The sequence below is a fragment of the Sander lucioperca genome, chromosome 17 (assembly GCF_008315115.2).
Source record: "Sander lucioperca isolate FBNREF2018 chromosome 17, SLUC_FBN_1.2, whole genome shotgun sequence".
Classification (NCBI taxonomy): Eukaryota; Metazoa; Chordata; class Actinopteri; order Perciformes; family Percidae; genus Sander; species Sander lucioperca.
In genome coordinates, this window is record NC_050189.1 from 15064470 (window position 1) to 15088170 (window position 23701).

Below are 23701 nucleotides of genomic sequence, written 5' to 3' on the forward strand. Positions count from 1 at the left end.
CCTAGCAAGGTGGAGACAGAATGGACCGCGCAGGCGAAAGAGAGAAAGAGTAAAAGTGTTTATCTGTGTTTTTTGCCCCTTCCAGGCAGTGCTGCCTGGAAGGCACTAGGTTGGTTAGGGTTTGGTGCCTTGAAGGCAGCGGTCACAGTGCTGCCTGGAAGGAGCAGTTGGGGGCAAAAAACACCATCGAGCAGAAAAAGTAATAGGAAATACCACTCCAAAAGTATACACAATCATATATAGGAATATTTGTATCTGTAGCCTTAATTATGGAAGTGCAACTGACTCTTTAAACTGGAGAGACTTGGCTGGTTTTTACTATTGTGGCTGCTGTTTGAAGTACTTTTTGTGTGTAGTAATAAAACTAAAATATATGTTACTGGCATAAGCTAAACTGATTTTCTTCTTGCAAAACAGTATATGTGGTATTTTGTCAATATGAATGTGGAGATAGGCCTGGGCTGACGTTAGATTCCCAGCCTGAATGTAGCTGATCAACAAGCTCTATTTGGATGGTTTGTATGGAGAGGGAGGGAGAGATGCTGTGCTGCTGCCAGAAGAACCACTGACTGAGTTTACTCTGAGCAAGAAGTCACTAAAACGGGTCTGAAAAGTCTCTAACGTAGCATGGCCACTGTACGAGACCCGACTGGCGACAGAAATCACACTCATTCATTGTCTGTGCACAAAGCATGCTGGGATACCTCGACACGAACAAAGCTGGCGGTGCGACTGGAAGAACATGCCCCAGAAGTGGTAGAATGTGCGGTCCATGTACTAAGGCTCAGTCCTTACTGCAGCGGCCCAGCTTCGAGTCCGACCAGCGTCCCTTTGCTGCATGTCATCCTCCTCTCTCTACCCCCTTTACTGTCTTCATGTGTCCTATCAATTAAAGACCAAATAGCCCCCCCTCCAAAAAAAAAAAAAAAGAAATGCTGCCTCAGGGAAAATGGCAGCTATTGTTGGTGAATCCGGTGGGTAAATGAGCAGCAGAGGTGAGCTAACCAGACCTACACTGTACTTGAAACATGTGAGTAGTTGAGTTTGTCACTACCACCTACGACCCACAATGTGTGGGTGTTCGTGCGTGCGTGCGTGCGTGCGTGCATGTGCGGTCAATGCTGTGGAGTAATTTAATGGCAGTACATACTGAGGCAGCAGAGAAGTAAAACTCATCAAAGTGAAGTTCCTCATTGTGCGAATGATCGTGGCACTGCAATGGTACTTATCACTGAGCTCCACCCCCACCACACACACACACACACACACACACACACACACACACACACACACACACACACACACACACACTTCCCCACCCATCCATACACATACACACACACACAAAGCCTTAAGAACTTGTGTGACTTACAACAAACCGTGCTGTTTGTGAATGTCACATCTTGGGATAGGAATTAGTAGTGTGTTGAGTTTGAAGGCTAAATAAACCTAGGGGTTAATAACATGTGTACCGAGTCGAACATTCTCTAGGGTATGTTTTCATGCAAATCGAATGTAACCAGTTTTAGCGCAAACCGCTAATTAGCTTATAAAGCTAGTCGTCGGGGCACGGGTAAAGTAAAAAGAAATCGCTATTTCTATACCATTAACAAGGCTCAAAATAGCACCACACTTCCACGGTAGCATAATGAGGGTCCCTACATGTAAACAGAAGCATTGAAAACTTTGTAAGTGTACAGACAGTTTATTAAAAAGATAGTTCATAAAGACAGTACCGTTCACGTATACATTAGAGTCCGGATCGGGCTGAATTTTTCTGTCCGAGCCCGGCCCGCGTCCGACAGATCCGTGACCGAACCCGGCCCGCGTCCGACAGGCATTAAGATATTTGTGTCCGAGCCCGACACAGTTAAAATCTCATTTTTTTCTCATACTAATGACACATGTACGTTTGTTTGTGTGGAAAGCTTTTATTAAGCAACTGTAGGAAGGCATTTGGAAATGTCAACAGATGAGCACATCAACGCACACGGGGCAACAAGCGCACGTTAATAAGCTGTTTTAAATATATATAAAATGTTCAATGTGTTAACCTTTCATGATTGCTTCGTTTCCGACCTTGGTCAGAAAACTACGGGAGACTCGTTACCTCCAGGGCCGACGTTAGATAATGAATAACGTCGGGGTTAAAATCCCGTTTCTGGTGAGCAAATGAATGAACTTGGCTTTCAGTCTGGGGTTTATCTCGGACAGTTAAACTTATTCCATCAACTCTGTTCCGGTCGCATCTACACGTCTGCTTCCTCTTCCTCTATCTCTCTTCTGCCCACTTTACACACGCACTGAGCTCTCTTAAAGGAGCTGCAGCACCATTTTACAACAAATGCTTTATTGCGCTGATGTGACCGAGCCCGACCTGAACCCGACCATAATTTGTAATTATCTGTCCGAACCCGGCCCGGCCCATCGGGTACCGTCGGGACCCGTTGGGCTCGGTTCGGGTATCCATGCCTTAGTATACACGCGGGCGTCATCTTGGGAAAACAGTCATGACCAGTCAAACGACGAACGCCGTGCAACGTGAGTTGAACTGTCACTTGAAATCTCCCATGGTCCGTGGTTTCCCAATGGGTCGATAGGACTTACGTTTGTGAAATGTAATTACATGGAAATGCATGAATTATATCTGTTTTTACGTGACAGTTCAGCTCACATTGCACATTTTCCCAAGATGGCGCCTACCTGTATACGTGAACAGTCTTTATAAACTATCTTTGTAATAAACTGTCTGTACACTTACAAAGTTCTTAATGCTTCGGTTTACATGTAGGGACCTTCGTCATGCTACAGTGGAAGTGTGGTGCTATTTTGAGCCTTGTTAATGGTATAGAAATAGCGATTTCTTTTTACTTTACCCGTGCCCCGACGACTAGCTTTATAAGCTAATTAGCGGTTTGCGCTAAAACTGGTTACATTCGATTAGCATGAAAACATACCCTAGAGAATGTTCGACTCGGTACACATGTTATTAACCCCTAGGTTTATTTAGCCTTCAAACTCAACACACTACTCATTCCTATCCCAAGATGTGACATTCACAAACAGCACGGTTTGTGGTAAGTCACACAAGTTCTTAAGGCTTTGTGTGTGTGTGTATGTGTATGGATGGGTGGGGAAGTGTGTGTGTGTGTGTGTGTGTGTGTGTGTGTGTGTGTGTGTGTGTGTGTGTGTGTGTGTGTGTGTGTGTGTGTGTGTGGTGGGGGTGGAGCTCAGTGATAAGTACCATTGCAGTGCCACGATCATTCGCACAATGAGGAACTTCACTTTGATGAATTTTACTTCTCTGCTGCCTCAGTATGTACTGCCATTGAATTACTCCACAGCATTGACCGCACACACACGCACGCACGCACGCACACACGAACACCCACACATTGTGGGTCGTAGGTGGTAGTGACAAACTCAACTACTCACATGTTTCAAGTACAGTGTAGGTCTGGTTAGCTCACCTCTGCTGCTCATTTACCCACCGGATTCACCAACAATAGCTGCCATTTTCCCTGAGGCAGCATTTCTTTTTTTTTTTTTTTGGAGGGGGGGGCTATTTGGTCTTTAATTGATAGGACACATGAAGACAGTAAAGGGGGTAGAGAGAGGAGGATGACATGCAGCAAAGGGACGCTGGTCGGACTCGAAGCTGGGCCGCTGCAGTAAGGACTGAGCCTTAGTACATGGACCGCACATTCTACCACTTCTGGGGCTTGTTCTTCCAGTCGCACCGCATGCTGGGAGGTATCCCAGCATGCTTTGTGCACAGACAATGGATGAGTGTGATTTCTGTCGCCAGTCGGGTCTCGTACAGTGGGCATGCTACGTTAGAGACTTTTCAGACCCGTTTTAGTGACTTCTTGATCAGAGAAACTCAGTCAGTGGTTCTTCTGGCAGCAGCACAGCATCTCTCCCTCCCTCTCCATACAAACCACCCAAATAGAGCTTGTTGATCAGCTACATTCAGGCTGGGAATCTAACGTCAGCCCAGGCCTATCTCCACATTCATATTGACAAAATACCACATATACTGTTTTGCAAGAAGAAAATCAGTTTAGCTTATGCCAGTAACATATATTTTAGTTTTATTACTACACACAAAAAGTACTTCAAACAGCAGCCACAATAGTAAAAACCAGCCAAGTCTCTTCAGTTTAAAGAGTCAGTTGCACTTCCATAATTAAGGCTACAGATACAAATATTCCTATATATGATTGTGTATACTTTTGGAGTGGTATTTCCTATTACTTTTTCTGCTTGATGGTGTTTTTTGCCCCCAACTGCTCCTTCCAGGCAGCACTGTGCCTTCAAGGCACCAAACCCTAACCAACCTAGTGCCTTCCAGGCAGCACTGCCTGGAAGGGGCAAAAAACACAGATAAACACTTTTTCTCTTTCTCTCTTTCGCCTGCGCGGTCCATTCTGTCTCCACCCTGCTAGGCCACGCGCATCGACAACTTTAACTTTAACAACTAGATAAGCAAGAACAAAAGACTCCACCTCTGAAGTAGAGAGCAGCCTTCCTGGAGCTCAGTTAGACATCACAGAGCTGTGATCATACGCACCACGATGAAACAGAGCCTGATAACAGCTCTAATTCTCTGCGGTTCTAATTCTCTGCGGTTTGCGCTAAAACTGGTCACATTCGATTAGCACGAAAACATACCCTAGAGAATGTTCGACTCGGTACACATGTTATTAAACCCTAGGTTTATTTTGCGCCAGATTTGTCCTTTAAGTTTAGTCATTCGGTCAAGTTTAGCGGTTGTTAGAGTAAAGTGTAGCCAACCAAAAGGAACTGTGAGCCGGTGTACTGCTCACCATGAGGTGCCAGTCGTGACAGTTATGTTTAGCAACAGAAAGGTGACTGTCGCGACAATGCGACAATGTTGTGTCTTGGCTGCTGTGCTGTCTTGCCGATGTGTGGAAGAGAGATTCGCTGGATACTGTTCTTGATTATAAAAAGGTTTATTACATCAAAGATTACAGCATCCATTTACAGGTCCTGCAGAACCTGGAGAATACACAGCCAATATGCATCCTAATTCTAGCTTTACATTTCCCAGCTTATATGGGATAGTTTAGGTAACATGTTAGATAACATATGGAACATTCAAGTTGACATAGCATAGGTTAGTGTCCTCTTCAGGGGCTTCCTATAGTTCGTTAACCCCTCAGCATCCAATCCCAGACCTTTCTTTCAAACATCCCATCGAAATCACGCTACTAAGAGGTTAATTATTACTCCCTGTACTGCCACAGTACCCATAATGAACGTTCTTATTATGACTTAGCACATTTGAGCTTTATACAGACATTAAACCTATAAGTCCATCAGATACTACAACAACATGACAATTACGGTCTTTCCATTCTTTTTAATTTGGGGTAGTGTGTTTAGGCTGCGGTGGGGGTTGCCACACGGGGGACACTTTTAAAACAATGCTGTTTTTTCACTTTTGGATGGAAACTGAGCGCTGCATAGCTGACAGAAACAGAACATCTCTAAATTGTTCTAACACAATGTTCTGCATTTACAACTTACATTAAAACACAAGCACCTGTATGAAATTTCCTGATTTTGACAACCAGACCAATGATGACTGGAACGAGGAAAAGAATCAGACCAAGGAGGATCACACTGGTCAGGCTCGTTATTCCATCAAACACTTCTACAAGAAAGATCATTATGAAATGTGTGGGTTGAGATCAGTCCATATTTGACAGTAAAAAGTGCACATAGGCTATCTGTTTCTTCACAATCAAAAAAGAATCTTACCTTGAACCTTCAGATATGTTGCAGTGACAATTACAATTACTTTCCATCTGAGTAAAATCCACAGAAATACAGTCCAGAGTCAGATAAATCCACATGGTTGATGTTGAGGAAGAGGGTAGTGGTGTTGGATGTCATGTTAAATTTTCCATTTTGAAATCCATCGTAGAGTGAAGCATTTGAATCAGAGCTCCACATAGAGGAGATACGGCTGATGTTGGGTCTGCTGTCCAGTCTGAACCAGAACATGTACGTGATAAAGCTGCTGAAGTTGGAGCACATCAGTGTGACTTGTTCAGCAGGCTGGACCTCCACAGTGTGGAACTCAGAAACACAGACAGAGATCAAACCTGAAACAAACAACATGCTGATTCCTTCACTTCAACTTGTAATTCAACACAATGCACGCACATTGTTATTAAAGGATTGTTTTACGTTTCAGTGCTGCTTTGAAAAAGACGTTAACAATTGTTGTATTCAAAAAAGTGGTGGAGATACTTACAGAGTAAAGCTGTTACCAAGGCGATGTGTACAGGAGACTGCAGCAGACTGAACTGTGCTCCAGTAAGAGTGCTCTCAGCGGGGAAAAAGGCGGGGTTTCTTTTGCCTATCCAGCTGCTCAGACTAACAACAGAGATGCTTTCAGAAAAATGGTAGTCACAGCAACAGCTGTTCTTATTAAAAGCTGATTCATTCATCAGACATTACTATGCAATGGTTGGGTCATTCACATTGTGATGTGAGAAACCCACCATGTCACGTTATATATCTTTTCACCTCAGTTATGTTCACACCACACTGCGCTGTCTCTTCCTGTCAGACAAGTGATGTGTAGCTCTCTCCCTCCATCTAACTCTGACAGGAGACTCTGGACAGTCTCCTCCTCCATCAAACACCAATCATCTTTTGTTCTCAGATTAAGATCTAACAAACACAAGAAGTCAGAAGGAGACTTTGGCTGGAAAGTAGAACTAGACTTGTAGCAGATATTGCATACTTTGCGTAAGTATAAAATCTTCATTCCAAAATTAAAAAATTTAAAAATTTCCAACAGGGACAGTTCTTTAGTAGCAGGTAAAGCATCAGTTCCACTCTGAGCTGCAGTTCCAGATGTTTCCTGAGTCTATCTGGTGGCAGCATACACCACATCTGGCTCCAGCTGGTTCTCTGATTCAGGCCTTCTGCTGCTTTTTGCTTTTAGATGGAAACTCAGTGTCCTAACTGGCTTCTTTTCTATCAAACAGTTAACGTTTGCTCTCAGAATGAAATAAAACAAACATTTACATTTCTGCAGTGGTGGAAGAAGTATTCAGACCCTTTACTTAAGTAAAAGAACTAAAACCACACTAAAAATACTCTGTTACAAGTTAAAGTCCTGCATTGAAAATGTTACTTAAGTAAAAGTAAAATATATATATGTATATATATATATATATATATATATATATATATATATATATATATATATATATATATATATATAGTATCATCAGGTACATGTACTTAAAGTATTAAAAGTAAAAGTACCTAATGCAGAAAAATCCTCACATTTCAGAAACTGGAAAAAATCCAAACAGTTCTGTCAATCAACTAAGTGTTTCATCTGCTAATCATATTAGGTGTTCTTGTAGGCCTGTATATTGTTGGGTAGTTTAATTTATCATAAAACATTTTATAAACTGCATGTGTTTTGTGTGCAAAAATCTTAATCTGTAAAGTAACTAGTAACTAAAGATGTCAGATTAATGTAGTGGAGTAAAAAGTACAATAATTCTCTCTGAAATGAGTAGAAGTACAAAGTAGCATGAAAACAAAAGAGTCAATTAAAGTACAAGTATCTCAACATTTGTACTTAAGTACACTGTTTGAGTAAATGTACTTAGTTACATCCCACCACTGCATTTCTGTTATTGTATTTACAGTGGCGTTTTTATATCACAAAAAAAATTGGTGGGGCGCAATATCAAAAGATGGTCTACATACCAGTAAAACTAGAATAGTCTCACTCTGTTACCATGTCAACAAACCACATGGCTCCATAAAACAGACAGTGTTGTAACGTGAACACATGCGGCTACCAGCGCCAGTTGTTTAGCTGTCAATTTTTTGGCATCTAAATTAGGCCCTATATTCCCACAGCCCTATGTTCCCACATTTCTAAGATTTTTTTCAAAATTAGACCCTATGTTCCCACAGTTCCCACATTTCTAAGATTCTTTTTTTTCCAAAATTAGGCGCTATGTTCCCACATTTCCTTTTTCATAAATTCATATCAGATTTTATCCCACTTTCTCCCAATTTGGTAGCCAATTACACCCAACCTATTATCCAGTAGCAATGGACTACAGATGGAATGTAACCCTAACCCTAACATAGGGCCTAATTTTAAGAAAAATCATAGAAATGTGGGAACATAGGGCTGTGGGAACATAGGGCTGTGGGATCCTTGGGCTGTGGAAACATAGGGCTGTGGGAACATAGGGCTGTGGGAACATTGGGCTGTGGAAACATAGGGCTGTGGGAACATAGGGCTGTGGGACCATTGGGCTGTGTGACCATTGGGCTGTGTGACCATTGGGCTGTGGGACCATTGGGCTGTGGGAACATAGGGCTGTGGGAACATAGGGCTGTGGGACCATTGGGCTGTGGGAACATAGGGCTGACCCTGACGACTGCAAGCCCGTCTACAGGCACCACCAGATGACGGTGCTTTTAGGGGCCATGGTAGTAACGTTAGAGTTTAGCCAGAAAATGTTAACGTCATGCAGCGATGCATACAGATCTATTCTATGACAACAACCGAACATTACACACTCGTCACCATCTAACGTAGCTACTATCAATCGATCCAACACAACATGATCAACATACGGACCAGCACCACCAAGGCAGGATGATAAAATGTGTTTTCACTCACCAAGGTTGAGGGCTCACTAAAGAGAAAGGCGACGCAGCAGTTCTTCCTCTGGGCAAACTTGACTTATTTTGTAAGCTAACCACTCCACACGGTTACTTTTACCAGCAGTTTGAGTGATGCCAATATCCCAACAACCACTCAATGACAGTTTAATGTAATGTTAACACATAAAGCTAAAACGTTTCTTAGTGTTGGATCATTAGGCCTGTCATGAGGTATTTTTGACATGTTATGTTGTCTTACTTGATGTCACGTTGTCATAACAGACATTGACAGCTTATATTGTCAAGTTGTCATGACAGAGAATTTTGTCTTCATTAATGTCAATTGTCATTACACAACCATCTCACAATGCTAATGTAGCATTAAAAGAGTCATAATTTACTGAATGATATTAAATGACAACGGTCATGAACATCCAAAAAAGACTCCTTAATGATCATGAGCGGTGTCATGTCAGTTATGACGGTGTCATGTCAGTCTTATGCACACCCCTTAAAATAAAGTGTTAGCCAAGAACAGTGAAAAAAGACCACTGAATGAGAAGGCAGGGCTGTTCTCTAGCTCTGATTAGTTGTTTTATTGATTGATTGCCCTTTGTTCCAATCAGGTCCAGCTCTAATAATTGTTAATTAAGAGTGTTAGGACACGTAGACTCTTTCTATTTAGTTACTACAGTCATGGGATTATTTTATAACGAGTAATTGACATTTTTTTTAAGTAACATGCAGGCTGCTGCATTGAGAGGACTGAGTAGTAGTCTGTCATGTCTTAAACACGTGAAATCTTTCATATGAGGATGTGAGAGTGTCACACTGCTTCAGGCGTCTTTTCACAAGTTTGATAGATGCTCATGTCAAGATAAAGCAGCAGAGTTCAAGTCTGTCCGAAGTGTAAAGATACAGAGACAGATAACTCCCCGTTTGTGACCACAGTTCAAACTGCAACAACGGGCATGTGGGTGTCAAGACATATTTATTTTCCAAAAAAACTATACCAATCTTATTAAAATACAGAGAGAGAGAGAGAGAGAGAGAGAGAGAGAGAGAGAGAGAGAGAGAGAGAGAGAGAGAGAGAGAGAGAGAAAGAAAGAGAGAGATGAGATACATGAGTGAAAAGCACTTTGAAAAAGATCATTTTGCTAAATATTGTTAATTAAGAGTGTTAGGACAGGTACAGTAGGCCTATGCAGTTTGCAGGCAGAGAAAAACTTACATTGGATAGTTTGGCTTTGAGTCTTTAGCCTGATTTTGTTGGTCTGTCTTCCATTGTGTGTGTACAAGAAAAGCATGTAATGAATGGTCTTTATGTTGTTTGTTAGATATAGCATGTAAGAGAGAAAAATAGTTCAAAAGTAAACTGTCAAACTGGATTGCCGCTGTCTCTCCGTTTTGTTATTCCCCAAAACTAGTATAGACACACAGCTATTAAGTCAGCAATAACAATGTCTAATGATTAATATGATAAAGCATCAGTTTTACTCTAAACTGTTTTTCTCGTCACTTCCTGAGTCTATCTAGTAGAAGCATACACAACATTGGGCTCCACTTCTCTTGTTTTTCTTGTTTTTGGACGGAAAGCCACAGCTGCGTAGTTCAGCTCTTCAGAGGTCTGGTTCTGTCAAAGAGAATATTCACACTCACTTATCTTGAAAGAGATAATGACTTGACATCATGGGTGATTTTAGACCCTTTTTAGGGGGGCTCAACCCCCTAAAAATTATAATAATATATGTGTATTTATTTTGATCAATTTGGGTACTTCAAGTGAGAGTTTGCGAACTTGTCTGTTAGTGACAAAGGAAAAACAATTACAGGTTCAAAGGGCTTGAAACAGGTTTAATATCCTGTGTGTCTGTCGCCGATGCTATACACCTGTAACCCAGTCAAGGAAAGGGTTAACAGAAACGTAGTTTTGGCCAATCGGAGTTGGTTGTGCCAGACTCCTGCCTTTGGCTGAGTCTCTATCTAATCTGTCAGAGGGAGAGCAGGAGACGGTTGTGAAGTTTAACGTTGGTAGTCACCAGAGAAGAAGTTGGTCATTTCATGACGCAGATTAGAACCCAAATTGAAATGTAAGCAACTAAAATTGCTGAATGTTAGAACATTGTGTCAAATTGGTCATTATTACTGTGACTTATAAATTGTCAGCTTTAGTTCCATCACAGTGTTAATAGTGTCAAAAACTGTTAGCTGACGTTGTTCAGTAGCTAGCTCAGAGATTATCGGCTAATTTAACTAATAAACTATTTTAAATGATGAAACAAACACAAGTAAATGATAAAAGTTGATTCACCTCAGGCTGTTGTGGATTCTGTTCTTCATTGGCAGCTGAATGAAAGAGACAAAACGTCCAATCAGGTCACTGACAATCATTATCCATCATTACTTTACTCTTATTCTGATTCAGCAAACATGACATTCTTAATTCTCTCAACACATTACACAATTTTAGAGAAGTAATGAAATAAATATAGAAAATAAGATAGAAAGAGTAGCTTTCAGGAAGTACCTTTCTGAAGTTTCCTGTTTTTAACAACCAGACCAATGATGATCATTAAGAGGAGAACAGTCAGAGCTCCCAGGATCAAACTCATCAGCTTTGCTGTTCCATCAGACTCTGCTGAAAGAAAGAGAATAGAATTACTCTGTTTTCATTTACTGGCTCAGGAACTGTGAGAACATTCAATCTTTTATGTTGAATCTTACTTTCAGACTTCCTGTCGTCGTCATGAGATTCATCGATGCCTTTTAATAAAATAAAAAATACATTTAGTTTTGAAAAATTGTATTGTTTTTGGAATCTTTTCAAATAGTCACATGTGTTCTTTTGGGGCAATTAATAAATTAGCAAATATAGAAAGATGTTTATGACTGTTTTTCACTGACGGGCTTGAGAACTGTGAGAACATTAACCAAAGTTAGGATAGACACATTGTTTTTTACCTTTAACATTGAAGTGTATTGCGTTGAAATTAAAACGTCCGCTGCTGTAAAATCCACATAAATACAGTCCAGAGTCAGATACAGTCACATGTTTGATTTGGAGAGAGAGAGTGGAGATGTTGGTACTCATGTTGAATCTTCCATTTTTAATTCCATTACTGTATAAAGGTTTTACTGTAGACCTGGTCATCGTGGAGATAAAGCTGGCCTTGGTTCTGTTGAACACTCTCAACCAGAGTGTTAGAGTGTCTCGGATGGACGGGTTAGAGGATGTGAGTGTGACTTCTCCACCCGGCCGACCCTCCACAGTCTCAGTGTGAGACTCAGAACCTGAGACAGAGATCCAGCCTGAAACAAACAGCAGAGACTTGTTATAGGAAGGTGAACAATACCTCTTAATAAATATAATAATAAGCAAATATGTTTTAATGCTGGAAGTTATCAAGTTGAGAGAAAAGTACTGTCAGTACTTACTGCAGAGAATTAGAGCTGTTATCAGGCTCTGTTTCATGGTGGTGCGTATGATCACAGCTCTGTGATGTCTAACTGAGCTCCAGGAAGGCTGCTCTCTACTTCAGAGGTGGAGTCTTTTGTTCTTGCTTATCTAGTTGTTAAAGTTAAAGTTGTCGATGCGCGTGGTCTAGCAGGGTGGAGACAGAATGGACCGCGCAGGCGAAAGAGAGAAAGAGTAAAAGTTGAGGCGGAGAGAAAGAGAAAAGCTGGAGCTGAGAGAGAGAGCATTAAAAGAGAGAAAAGCCCTGGAGGTTAAGTGCAGCTAAAAAACTAAAAAAGAAATGGTAGCAGGGCCGACCACAGCATGTCATACTACCCTTCCTGAGCTAACAGAACTTTATGATGATCAACACAAGTCCAGTCAGGAAATACCACTCCAAAAGTATACACAATCATATATATATGAATATTTGTATCTGTAGCCTTAATTATGGAAGTGCAACTGACTCTTTAAACTGAAGAGACTTGGCTGGTTTTTACTATTGTGGCTGCTGTTTGAAGTACTTTTTGTGTGTAGTAATGAAACTAAAATATATGTTACTGGCATAAGCTAAACTGATTTTCTCTTTCTTTTTTTCAACAAAACAGTATATGTGGTATTTTGTCAATATGAATGTGGAGATAGGCCTGGGCTGACGTTAGATTCCCAGCCTGAATGTAGCTGATCAACAAGCTCTATTTGGATGGTTTGTATGGAGAGGGAGGGAGAGATGCTGTGCTGCTGCCAGAAGAACCACTGACTGAGTTTCTCTGATCAAGAAGTCACTAAAACGGGTCTGAAAAGTCTCTAACGGAGCATGCCCACTGTACGAGACCCGAAAATCACACTCATTCATTGTCTGTGCGCAAAGCATGCTGGGATACCTCGACACGAACAAAGCTGGCGGTGCGACGGGAAGAACAAGCCCCAGAAATGGTACAACATGCGGTCCATGTACTAAGGCTCAGTCCTTACTGCAGCGGCCCAGCTTCGAGTCCGACCAGCATCCCTTTGCTGCATGTCATCCTCCTCTCTCTTCCCCCTTTACCGTCTTCATCTGTCCTATCAATTAAAGACCAAATACCCCCCCCCAAAAAAAAAGAAATGCTGCCTCAGGGAAAATGGCAGAGCTAACCGGACCTACACTGTACTTGTAACATGTGAGTAGTCGAGTTTGTCACTACGACCTACGACCCACAATGTCTGTGTGTGTGTGTGTGTGTGTGTGTGTGTGTGTGTGTGTGTGTGTGTGTGTGTGTGTGTGTGTGTGTGTGTGTGTCCGTGCGTGCGTGCGTGCGTGCGTGCGTGCGTGTGTGCGTGCGCAGAGGTCCAGGCTAAGCAACTTCTGATATCAATTTTATTTAGCTAGTCCGACTGGGACGGAGGACGGAGGCCCTTCCAGAGCAGGCACAGAGGATTCAGTGGGCGGGTCCCGACCCACAATGCCCTCCCATGCTGCCCAGTGTGCTGGACTAGAGCTGCATCTCATTTCCCTTAAATCACATTCCCCAACTCCTTAGTCATAAAATAAAAGTATATGGAATAGCCGTTTTCCCCCATAAGATGCTTTATAGTGTGTGAGTGTGAAGATGTGTGTTTCCATTCACACCCACTTCATACAGTGACTGGTCAGCTGTGTGGAGGTGAGAAAGTTAGCGGGTTTGAACTTCTCTCTCTAACCCCAGCTACTATTTCTGCCACTTGTTGTGTGAACAACCAAGTGCAACACTAATCTGCCTTCCAGGAGAGGCCGTCTGAAAATGTACGCCTTCATCTCCATATTTAAATGATGCTGTGTCTCTCCCCCACAGTTAATGTCAGAACAATGGAACTACATTCTCTCTTTTGTCGAGTTACTGCAGTAATGGGATTCTTCTTCTAAATGACAACGAGCAGGTGAAGGGAAGAAGTATGCAGATCCTTTACTTCAGTAAAAGTACTAATACCACACAATGAAAATACTCTGTTACAAGTAAAAGTCCTGCATTGAAAATATTACTTAAGTAAAAGTATGTAAGTAGCATCAGGAAAATGTACTTAAAGTATTAAAAGTAAAAGTACTCCATGCAGAAAAATCCTCACATTTTAGAAAGTGGAAACGATCCAAACAGTTGTGTGTTGAATGGTCTAATCATTTTAGATGTAATTGTAGGCCGTTATATTGTTGGGTAGTTTAATTTATTATTAAATTCATAAAGTCAGTAGTAACTAAAGCTGTCAGATGAATGTAGTGGAGGAAAAAGTACAAGGAGTAGAAGTAGAAAGTGGCATGAAAAGATAAGACTCAAGTAAAGTATAAGTATCTCAAATTTGTACTTAAGTACAGTACCTGAGTAATTGACATAGTTCAAGTTAACATGCAGGCAGCTGCATTGAGAGGACTGAGTAGAGATCACAGAGGAGATGATGGCGGCTGCACCCGCTGGAGCTTTGCTGTGATCTGTCATGTCTTAAACACGTGAATGCTTTCATATGAGGATGTGAGAGTGTCACACTGCTTCAGGCGTCTTTTCACAAGTTTAGCCGCTTTCCGACCGGAGGGATTTTTGCAGTTCCTAGAACATAACGTTCCTAGAACCCTTTTTTTCTCGTGTTCCGGCTGGACCAATTTGGGGGTTTTTAAGTTCCTCTGGCCCAAGTTCCTGTAACTCTTTCAGCTCCTACTTCAGGGCAGGGTCTTTAGCCTTTTCCGCATAGTGGTGGTTAGATGGCTGTGTTATAATAACAAAAGGTCAGTTCCTATGGCCACTTGCCAGTGTGAATGCAAATGAAAAAAACGGTTTTGGGGGAAGAGTAGTTAGTAGAACTGTTTAGAAGTGGACTGTTCCTATAACTACGTTCCTGTAACTACTTGGTCGGAAAGAGGCTAATGGATTTGCGGGTGTCAGACACATTCATAAAAATCATAAATCAATCTTTTTAAAATACAGTATTGTTTTATACAAAACTTCTACACAGCTCTGGAGACAAGAGTGTACCGTTTCTTGTGATGTTTTTATTTTTAGAAACCTTTAAGCTGACAGGCCTCATGCTTTTCACCCCCAGACCACACTGCACTGCCTCTTCCTGTCACACAAGCCTCTCTCACACCTCCACCGCTGCTAACCTCCACCTAACCCTCACTATCACACACTCTGGACTGTCCTGTCCTCCATCAAAACGCACATATTTGACTAAATCCACTCTGGCTGAGAGAAAGTAAATGTTGAGATGTAAAGATCTGCAGTGGGAAATGAATAAACATTAGATATTTATTGGTAAAATTAAAATGTTTAGGCCACACAGAAGCTCCAAAAGCAGATGTAGTCAACACACAGCATCAGTTCCAGTTGCCTCCCGAGTCTTATCTGGTGGCCGCGTAAATAACATTTGGCTCCATCTCTCTTCTCTTTCCTTTTGCTGTTCGAAATGTCACTGCTGCGTAGTTCAGGTCATCAGAGTCCACATTCTGTGAAAAGAGCAATCTGCAATCTGAATGTGTTGACTTGGAATGATTTGAATTCTCACAAGAGGCCCACAGATACTGGATTTTTTTTTAAGGCCAATACCAATATTGAGATCATTTCTAAATACACACACTTAGGAATTAAGAATGAATTAGTTCTCTGTAGGATTGTGACCGGTATTTACTGAGCAGGACATTTTACAGTTGAAAAATAACACTTGTTGGTGCTCTCTAATGAATAAACTATAAAAAAAAAATGAGACACAATACAAATATATACATGTATATACAAATACACCAGTATTTCAGGAACTAGCCAATATTAGCTGATAGAATATAGTTCTGGCTACTTGTCGGTGGGGCTTTATCAAACAATATATACAAGTCAAAATGTTAAAATTGGACTTACCTCACTTTGCTCTGGATTTGGATCTACTTCATCAGCTATGTGAGAGAGACAAATACATACGTTGTCCTCTGTATTTTTTCAGCATAATGATGCAATGTATATATATATATAGCTCTGAAAAAGTACCTCTCTGAAGTTTCCTGATTTTAACAACCAGAACAATGATGACATTTAAAAGGAAAACCATCACAGCGCCCAGGATCACAATCGTCAGCTCTGCTGTTCCACCAGACTCCGCTATAATAAAGATCATCAAGTTAAACTCCATTTTCCCTTTAGAGACTTCAGACCTGGCTATATAAAATGGACCAAACTGGATTTAGCTGAACTGTTTTACCTTCTACATTTGAGTATCTGCACAATGAAAGAAATCTTTAGGAGAATCTTACTTTTGCACTTGTTTTTCACGTCATCGTGGGACTCATCGCTGCCTAAATAAATGAAGATAAATGAGTCTCTTATTTGGAATTATTTACCATTTACTTATTAACTATTTTGCAATGTAAGCAGAAGAATCGACGCAAACGACTTACGAATGAACTTACCTTCAACATTTAAATATGTCACACTGAAAAGTAGATTCCCACTGGTGTAAAATCCACAGAAATACAGTCCAGAGTCAGATACATTCACTTGTTTGATTTGGAGAAAGAGAGTGGAGATGTTGGTACTCATGTTGAATCTTCCATTTTGAAATCCATTACAGTATTCAGCTGTGTCAGCGTTGTACATAACAGACACACAGCTGACATTGGATGTGTTTACCAGTCTGAACCAGAACGCCACAGATGACACAGATAACATGTTGGAGCACATCAGAGTGACGTCTCCACCAGACTGGACCTCCACAGTGTGAGACTCAGAAGCTGAGACAGAGATCCAGCCTGAAACAAACAGCAGAGACAGAGAGTTACTATCAATTAAACAAAAAAAGGGACACAAACAATTCCTTTAAATAAACTTTTAAATAAGTAAATACCAGTAGTTTAAAATCTTGCGGGTTAAAGTAAACAAAGAAAAATTGTAAATGTAGTTGAGAGTAATTCAGTGCCAGTACTCACTGAAGCTGCAGAGAAGTAAAGCTGTTATCAAGGTGAAGTTGTTCATGGTGCGTGTGACTGAAGCTCTGCAACATCGGTAACTGAACTGTGCTCCAGTAGGGCTGCTCTCAACGTAAAAGAGGCGGGGGCTTTACTTTTAGTTATTCATCCTGTTGATCAAACTGACCACATTAATGCTTTCAGGAAAACACGTGTTGCTGCAGAAAGTTAGTGTCAAGTTATTCTTCAGAACATGTGTTTTGACAATACTTTTAAGTTGCTATTATGTAAAAATGACACATCCAAACCTTTATTGTCTAATCCCCTCATTAAAAGTAAAAGATACAGACATTCTGTTAGCCTTTCATTATAAAAATAACCAAAAATCAAACAGCTCTGAGCTTGTCAGTAAATTTAAAGCCAACAATATATTTTTCTAACAGTCCTCTGCTGATAAACAGCGTGAAAGCTGCAAATGTTGACTTAATAGTCAACATGCTTATGGTGAGACTGAATAAAATGCCTTATGTGTAGTTGCACATCAAACCTAAAGGGGGCACCTATGCTTAACGTCTTATCAAATATTGTAAACACATGCAACATGCATTTAATTGATATTCTCACTTTTTGTAAGTGAGTGAGTAAGGTTTGTGTATTCATACTGGACCGTCACGGTCCAGGGGTCACGGTCGGTTACTGTCCGGGGGTCACGGTCTGGGGGACACGGCAGGTCACAGTCTGGTGCATGTAGCCGCTCGTGAAACAAAAGTTCACAAGCCCAAAAATTTCATCTGCACGCCATGCTGTTAGCAACATGTGCTCAGGTTAGCACAACAAGCTGATTGGTGTACGAGGCAGTCAAACTATTACGAGTGCAAATGAAAGGCCCGAGCATGAAGAGCGCCTGCGGGTGTCTGTCAGCTACAACAGCGAGCAAGCAGCATTTGGACGCTAAAGCAGAACACGATATAACAAATACTGAAGCAATTGCCATTTACATTGGCATATAGCCAAGGTGCAAGTAATTGTAACACCACTCCTAATGCACACATTTTATTTTTTATTATTCTATTTTCAATTTCATAGTATAATAGATGCTTTTAAGCCAGTGCGTTAAAAATCTTGCCTCAGTCCCCCAGCAGGAGGATTTTGTCTTTCTTTGACACTTGCCCAACAATCTGTTGAAAGAAAAGCAATGTATCCTTATGCATTTGGGGTTTTCTTCTCCTGTGCACCGTTACACCACATGAATGTATTAATTGCCAGCATCACCATTTCCCCCATGCTCCCCTCTCAAATGCTGTACAGGCAGTGGTCCTTTTTGATTTCCATCACAGTTGAACGGAGACTAAAAATAGTTTTCGTTGATTTGTGTTTAACATATTCATACATACAGCATTCAGAGCAGGGGAATCCTAGAGCCGAGTCCTGCCGTTTAGGTTCTGCTTCCCCAGGAGGTTTAAGGTTTTTCAGTTCCTTCAACCACAGGCAGACTGATCTTCTGGACGTGCTGGAAATTTCCAAAAGTGTCGCATCCTGCCACTGTGTGAGCCCACCACCTCTGCAAAACAGAGCCATTTAGCCTTGCGAGAGTGGAGGACTCTTCTGTTCACCATGAATTTCCTGTACTAGGCCTCAGATCAAGTTTGACCCTTTCATATTAAATTAATAATTAGAAAAACCTGTATTCTCCTCTCCTTGCTCTGGAGTCTGTTCTTTATCAGCTAAGTGACAGAAAGAAAAGATCGGTGTCAGGAGTTGCAGGTTGGGACCCAAACACAGAAGAGGAGACAAGGAGGTAGCAGGAAGAGTTTTAGCAATTTAATGACTTAAATAACTTAGAGACCAAGTCAGGAGGCAGGCAATAAATCCAAACCAGGAACACCGGGAAACAGAGCGCCAAAAACAGGCCAAGAACTTCTCGACACAAAATAGGACAACAAACTAAATACACAAGGAGATGACAAGGCACAGCTGGAGTGGGCAGGGGACTGGAATAACAAGGGAAAACACTGATTGGGTAACAAGACAACGAGGCTGACAAGGCTAGAAACAAAACAAGGGCATGTTCAGCCCCGACAAAACGTAGCAACACGTTTAATTTGAACAGAAACGGTGGTGCGTTAAACACCTTGTTTTGTTTTTTACCACGAGTTTACCGACACATCTCCGCTGATTGGGTATCACCGGTGACACAGCCACTAAACGAGTGAGATAAGTTAAGATAACACTTTATTGTCTGTTCACACAGAAATGTTCTTGCATCATCTGCTACAACAGTCAACAGATAACATTAAAAAACACAAACATAAAAAAACATCTGTATGGTCAACCTCATCTGACACACCTCTCCGTCACACACACACACACACACACACACACACACACACACCAAATCCAAACATATAATATTGATGATTGTCATGATTGCAATGATATGATACACAGATAAAATAAGCTAGTGCACCATCACAGTGCGTGCTGAGTGTGTGTGTGTGTGTGTGTGTGTGTGTGTGTGTGGGGGGGGGGCAGTGTCAAGTACAGGGGATGTTCGACACACCCACCAAACGAGAGAAGACATAACTCAAAGCCTGTGGCACAATATTCTGAGGACACATGTCATTCAACCTGGAAACCACGGACTGCATTTTAAAAACTATTTTCTAGTCTTTACGACTACTTAAAGCACTTTAACAAGGTACAGGAACCATTCACCATTCACACACATTCAAACACTGGTGGCAGAGGCTGCTGTACAAGGTGGCACCTGCTCATCAGATAAACATTCACACACATTTACACACTGATGGCGCAGCATCGGGGGCAATTTGGGGTTCAGTGTCTTGCCCAAGGACACTTTGACATGGGACTGCAGGGCCAGGGATCGAACCACCAACCTTCCGATTGGTAGGCATAGCAAAACGGTGCACACGGTTTTGAGATTGAACGTGCCCCAGGTGTACAAGGGAAACATGCTGGGCAGGGCTACAGGGACACATAAGGTACACACAGTGCAAGCCCAGAAAACTCAAACACAACGAATGAAACATGAAACCGCAAATCCTCAAGAGCCAACGACATACATACTCACACAGTCTTAAATACAGTAAATTAAACAAAAGTCAGAAGGCTTCCGGCCACAAAGCAGGACTGTGACAATCAGTCAGTTCTTTGATCATTGTCTTTGGTTTGCATTTTTACAGCAATTTTAAAAGATTTATTTTAACAACCAGAACTATGGAAGCAGAAATTGAAGGCTGCACCCCAAACTTTACTGTATTTATTGTTGTTGTATGAACTGTTATGCCATTCATTACCAGTGTTGGGCAAGTTACTTCTAAAATGTAATACATTATAGATTACTAGTTACTGTCATTTGAGAGTAATTAGTTATATTACAATATTACTGTCTCTGAATTGTAATGCGTTACACTACTTTTGCATTACTTTTGAGTTACTTTCACCAAAATAACAGGGGAAGTTTGATTTGGCAGCTAGCTTGTGAATTTCACCACCAGATCAATAAAGTCTCCTCTTTATCCACTTTAATACATCATAGATTCATATTTTGTATAATTAATATAAATATGCAAAGTAACTAAAGCTATACAAAATAGATAAGTAAAACGTATAACAGGCAAGTAGGAGAAAATGAAAATACTCAATTAAAAGTACGGCATTGTTGTAAAATGTTTGTTTATAGCACTTCAATAAGAAATTCATGTTGTTTAGGTTAAAACACTCTAAAGGAAATGTTCAATTATAGTGTGATTAAAACTCACTATTAACATTATTTACAGTACTTGATTTACAGCTGATTTGTGAAAAGGTAGCCTACACAACCTTATTTAACAGTAATTTAGTTTTACTGCGAACCGTCACAGGAAGTGCTTTTATTTTGAAGTAGGCTACACGGAAGTTGTCTGTTGTGTAGCCTACTCTTGCTAGCTTACTGAGATGCAACCATAGACTATATTAATAGTATACAGTCTATGGATGCAACATGTCCGTCAGGCTCAAGTTGTTCACTTTCTTGTTTGTAAAACTGCAACATATTGAACAGTAAATGGTCACAGTAAAAGACAAGCGTTTTTGGTCATCATTCGAAGCCATTCCACTACAGGCATAGTTACTCTCTACGGCTGATAAAAATGCAATGATATCTACGTGTAGCAAGCCTCAACATTAATTCCCGACATGTTTATATCTGTCAGCCGCTGACGTACCGTCACCTGTTGGGACATACATGCTGTCCGTACCGTCACCTGTTGGGACATACATGCTGTCCGTAACGTCTCTGGTTCTGGCTCTGACCACGGGAACAGAAACAGGACAGCTCACTTCAACGCAGCGTAATAACTCCTGAAAATAATATCCATCTCGCAAATGTATTTGTCTCTGCAGTCATCTCAACCATCGAATACAGCGACAGGAAAATACGGCTTTTTTTTTTTCCTGTGAAGAAATGTGTCGCGGTGTCGGTGAATTCTTAAAAAAAACGCACCACTAAATGTTGCGTTAAAATGCGTTGTAACTCGCGTTACTGAGATTGTAACGAGTATAATATTACCGAAATTTAATTAGTAATGCGTTATATTACTGCGTTACAGCAAAAAGGAATACATTACTGTAATTGCGTTACTTTTGTAACGCGTTACTCCCAACACTGTTCATTACACATATCATACAATCATCCTCCAAGGTCCAGCTCCAACATAACAATTTTTGTTGAAGGATTGATACACTGTGTACCTCTCAGATAGCCAAAATGCAATGTTATTGTCTTTTTTCTTCTAAGATGCACAAAGTAAAGGCTTTCATATCTGGTTGTGCACGTGTGAGTACTTTCCACATGTCTCATTAGGTAGCATCAATCTTGATCTTATAAAAACTGCTAGTCTTTTGATGTGTGTGGTTATGCGTGATCACTAGTCTTCCTGTGGTTGAGACTTTACTGTTGCTATTTGTTGCCTGCTGGTTAGCGTCTACACTTTGTCTTTCCAAAACATCTAGCCACAGACTGTCTTTTTTTCATTATGACAGAAGCTAAGCCAGTGGTTAGTTTTTCTTTTAAGGCAAATTTCCCACTTTAAAGGTGTCATTTTCTCCTCAGCCGTGCTCAGACACCACTGCTGTCTCTTCCTTTCAAACAAGTGATGTGTACCTCACTCACTGCTCCACTCTGTCACAGTCATCTGTGTCCAATGGGCAAAGTGACAGGAAGATTTTGAAAGGAACAGTAAAGTAACAACAGTAAATCATCATTAATAGAAGGATGTGATTTTTATATAATATATAAATATATATAATATAATACTGGTACATTATTTTATAATCCCATTGCTTCTAGTGACAAGTGAGATAGTAACACTTCAAACATGTGTTTCACCATGACTTGCATTAGAAGTGGCCCTAAGGACTGGCATAAAGAAATTAAATTAAGTGATTGTAAAGTAACAAAAAAAACACATTCTCCACTGACTGAAAAAGGTTTCTGTTTCTGTTTCTCCATTAAAGTCTTTAGAAACCATGTAAAATCAAAAATGGCACTGGATTTCTTCCTCCTTCACCAGCTGGAGTGCTGTTCAGCAGCTCTGTGCTCAATGCTGCCACTGCTGGCCAGAAGCTGTACTGCAGTCATTTATAATGATCTAAACAGTGGTCTCATTTACATATTTTTCTCCTTTAACACATTTGCTGAGCCCCTGAGTGACTGAATTGTATGGGTGAGGTGAACATCCAGGAATGTGATACAGCATGTGGTGTGACGGTCCTGAAGTTGTCCTCTTCGTCTTTCTAGATGCACTTCTTGCCTGCTTTTGGATGGAAAATCAAATATTTCAGAGTCCAGGTTCTGCAAATAAGAGTCAGACAATATTCACATATATGAGCTCAACATGACAATACAATGATTGTATTGCACACTATAAAACATATAAAAAGCTAAATTAGCAGATAAGAGACAGAAACAATCAGTCAGGTACTTATAAAGGCTGCTGTAAATACATTGATACGAAGGACAATTTTAATGTAACTGTGATATTAATAAGAGAAAGTGCTAAAGCAGCATTAAAAAAGAGAGGGCAGCCCTCAAACAGCACCTGTCTGAAATCGAGTGACTGTGACAACAAGGCCAATGATGACCTTACTGAGAACAACAGTCACAGCGCCCAGGATCACACTAATCAGGTTTACTATTTCTCCGGGCTCTTCTGCAAGAAAGATGATTCAATTAGATTCTCTTGCACAAGGATCGAGTATCATCATTTTTTAGGGAACTACTTATACTTTACCGGCTTGAGAGCTGACTAACATTAACAAGGAGAAATGTCCGTATTCCATCAGTTGACAAATTTTAAATCTGCACAAAATATCTTAATAAGAGACAGGGAGAACGTTTTACCCTGACTTCTATGTTGTCCTAAGGTTTACCACTGCCTTTATAGATGATGATGATGATGATGATGATGACAAAGCTCTTCACATTACTCTTAATCTTATTTTAACAGTACGCCATCGCAATCTCACTTTCACCATGTTGAAATATGATACAGTGCTAAAGGATACTATACAACACTCTTACCTTGAACGTCTAAATATGTCGCATCGACAATAACCGGGTTTTTTGTTACGATATATCCACAGAAATACAGTCCAGAGTCGGATGA

General features: G+C 40.8%; 1 protein-coding gene across 1 annotated transcript; it reads right to left on the minus strand.

Annotated features, from left to right (window-relative positions):
- Positions 1 to 9970: 9970 nt before the first annotated feature.
- LOC118493661 lies at positions 9971 to 14586 on the minus strand. Its single transcript, XM_035994259.1, has 6 exons — positions 14469 to 14586; positions 11647 to 11994; positions 11410 to 11448; positions 11213 to 11323; positions 10997 to 11031; positions 9971 to 10318 (listed from the first exon to the last, which is right to left on the minus strand). The coding sequence occupies exons 1-6, from the start codon at positions 14584 to 14586 to the stop codon at positions 10214 to 10216; spliced, it is 756 nt and encodes a 251-aa protein (XP_035850152.1). The 3' UTR covers positions 9971 to 10213.
- Positions 14587 to 23701: the final 9115 nt, after the last annotated feature.

Coding starts and splice junctions, on each gene's coding strand:
- LOC118493661 (XM_035994259.1), bottom strand. CDS start 14,586: ATGACAGATCACAGCAAAGCTCCAGCGGGTGCAGCCGCCATCATCTCC. Junction 11,324..11,409: donor CGACGACAGGAAGTCTGAAA/GTAAGATTCAAC, acceptor TCTTTCTTTCAG/CAGAGTCTGATGGAACAGCA. Junction 11,032..11,212: donor AAACAGGAAACTTCAGAAAG/GTACTTCCTGAA, acceptor TCTTTCATTCAG/CTGCCAATGAAGAACAGAAT.